Source organism: Acanthisitta chloris, unplaced genomic scaffold (genome assembly GCF_000695815.1).
Source record: "Acanthisitta chloris isolate BGI_N310 unplaced genomic scaffold, ASM69581v1 scaffold40080, whole genome shotgun sequence".
Classification (NCBI taxonomy): domain Eukaryota; kingdom Metazoa; phylum Chordata; class Aves; order Passeriformes; family Acanthisittidae; genus Acanthisitta; species Acanthisitta chloris.
In genome coordinates, this window is record NW_008652963.1 from 18566 (window position 1) to 21096 (window position 2531).

Sequence of the window (2531 nt, forward strand, 5' to 3'; positions counted from 1 at the left end):
ATGAAATCTTTTAGATTAATGACACCCTCTTTATTCAATGGAGAAATCCTTTGAAGAGATACTCTGCAAAAACTGGTGGATGTCCACCATGCTCTACTTGAAGAAAACCAAGTGCTCTGTTTTGGGCCAAGACTGTACTAAGAAATCTGTGTCCTTTCAATATGATAGTGATGAAGAGATGATCACTGAAAGAGACACCATCAAGTGACACTTTTATAGTTTTAAAAACAAAGTTTAATTGTCAAAAGTTTAAATGTCAAAATGCATCAACTCTTTATTGGATGAAAAAGTCCTCTCTGCCATAGGTATTTGCTGATGATCAGTTCTTCTAGGACTTTTTCCATGAATGCTTGTTATTGGCCTCAGATCTCTGAGAAAAACTTCCATAAAATACTTGCTTTGGAAATAAATATAAAAGCATAAAAAAGTGGAAAATCCTTGTTACCAGAAGCCTAAACATAGTAGGTGAAACAGTAGAGCTATTAACCTTGTGAACTTTTCTTTCTTCCCTCATGTCTGGCTACTAGTACAGCTTTGGCTGAGAGTGGCATTTATTAGGCCACATAGTATTAGGCCACTTTTGTTTTCAACATGCATTTCAATTCCAGGCTAAATTATTTTTTTGAGGGCTGTGATGAAAATATTTCCAAGATATGGCTGAAGAGTGCAGGATTTACATACATTGCTGAAAGGGGAAATCAGGCTGTACAAACAGCCAGTTAGAATAAAATTAGCTACCTATTAGTTGTATTTAACTTAACAGTTAATTAATGGGCACTATTTGCAGGATAAGCCAGTAATATCCTGGATTGTATGAGTGTAAAGGACATCCAACTAGTTTTATTTGCAATTTCACAGAGTGAAAAATGCAGTTCTCGCTGAAATCTTAACTGATTCTAATCAATGGTAATTAGAGCTCTTCAAGATTTTAAACACTAGCAAAAATTCAGTGGTTGGTGGTTAGCTAGTAAATATCTTAAGACCTGGACAGACAAATGAACTGTTTAACAGTTCACAGTATAACTAGGATGCTGCTACAAAGCTCTGTACAATTTGGGGACATTTTCATGCAACAAAACCAGGAGAGCCTATTGAAACTCCCTCACCATATCATGTCTTCCAGTATTTTGTTTAGAGTTTTGATAACTTGAAGAGGTTTAAGCGTGTAGCCAGGCAGGAGGCTCCAGTAGCGTATCGGATCTCTTTCAGTATGCCAATCCATTCCTTCTTTTCATCATCATACCTGCATTTAACAAAATAAGTTTAGAAAATATCTTACAATTTGAGTTTGATGCTTCAGCATACAGACATGGAATGGAGGATAGTCTGCCTGTTGCAAAGGCTGTAGCAACCATATGCTAAAAGATGCCATGGAAGGCTTTTGTCCTCTAGAAGAGAACAGAAATACGTTCTTGTGCACGAGCTGTTGTTCTCCTGGTCCCTAAAGCTTGTTGCCAGCATGTGTCATGCTTTAATTACTCATATAAAAGCTTCCTCCTTATCTTAAGTATCCCTTACAAATGTCTTCAGATTCTTGCATATAAAGTTTTTTTCTGGGAATACTTCCCACTGACAAAACTTCTGAACTTACATTAGCAACTGAAGAGTCAGAGCAGAGATATCACGTTTCATCACTGCTACTGTGATTTAGATTGAAAAAAACCCTAGGAGATAGGGATTTCTGATTCTCTTGGAACAATCAGTCATTTGAGTAATAAGACATCAGTATGTTCAAACCTCTGTGTATAACGGCTTTTTTGCATAAGAATGTCACCTAAGAATGTTTTCATTGGCAAGGCTAAACCTGCCAAGAGATAAGGCAACTTACTCTTTTAAAGAAGTTGAAGATCATGACTTAGACTGGTTAAATTATTACTAGGTGAAAGTAGTCATTAGATCCAAGTCTCATGTTTGTTTGTTACTTTCTGACAAACATTTTTATCTGTCAACAAGTGCTTTACAACCTCTGCTATGGATCATTTTCAGAGCTAAACAGAAAAACAGTTCTACCCTCCAAGGCCTACAAATCTCAGTTTTAGATATGACTTTCCACCAGCAAAGTGTGACTAAAATTAAACTTACTTCCATATATCAGTGACTTCACTAGGTGCAAATTCTTTAGATTCAAGCTGAATCATTGCAAAGCCTCCAATAGCATACAAAGCTCCACTTAAGGTGACTAAACTGATGGAACTTCTCTCTTGGGGAAATTCAGGCATAAGCTCCCATCTAAAAATGAAAAGAGAAACTCAAATTAAACACATGAGAAATACTGTAAACTGAATGCACTAAAACACTCCCCTGGCTGACATAAGTTCAGGTACCAAGGCCACCTGAGCAAATGGCTAGTAAAAGGAAAAAATTCTGAGATATAACCAGTTTCAGCTGTCTCCATCCCAGCAGGGATTCTGCAAGTCACAAGTGACACAATTACACTGTGATGACATCTCTTCCCCAGAGACCACTTCTGGGTCCCATCATTAGTAATATGTTGCATACAGATGTACTGTTTTGCAGTTGTTCTCATTTTC

The 2531-nt window shown here is 37.0% G+C and overlaps 1 protein-coding gene across 1 annotated transcript in view; it reads right to left on the reverse strand.

Moving 5' to 3' along the window:
- Window positions 1-211: 211 nt before the first annotated feature.
- Window positions 212-2531, reverse strand: part of KLHL41 (kelch-like family member 41) — a 9011-nt gene continuing 6691 nt past the window's right edge. The window contains exons 5-6 of the mRNA XM_009078958.1: window positions 2083-2229; window positions 212-1243 (exon numbers count right to left, since the gene is read on the reverse strand). Of these exons, the coding sequence (XP_009077206.1) occupies window positions 1132-1243; window positions 2083-2229 (259 nt within the window). The 3' untranslated portion in view covers window positions 212-1131. The remainder of the gene's footprint in view (window positions 1244-2082; window positions 2230-2531) is intronic.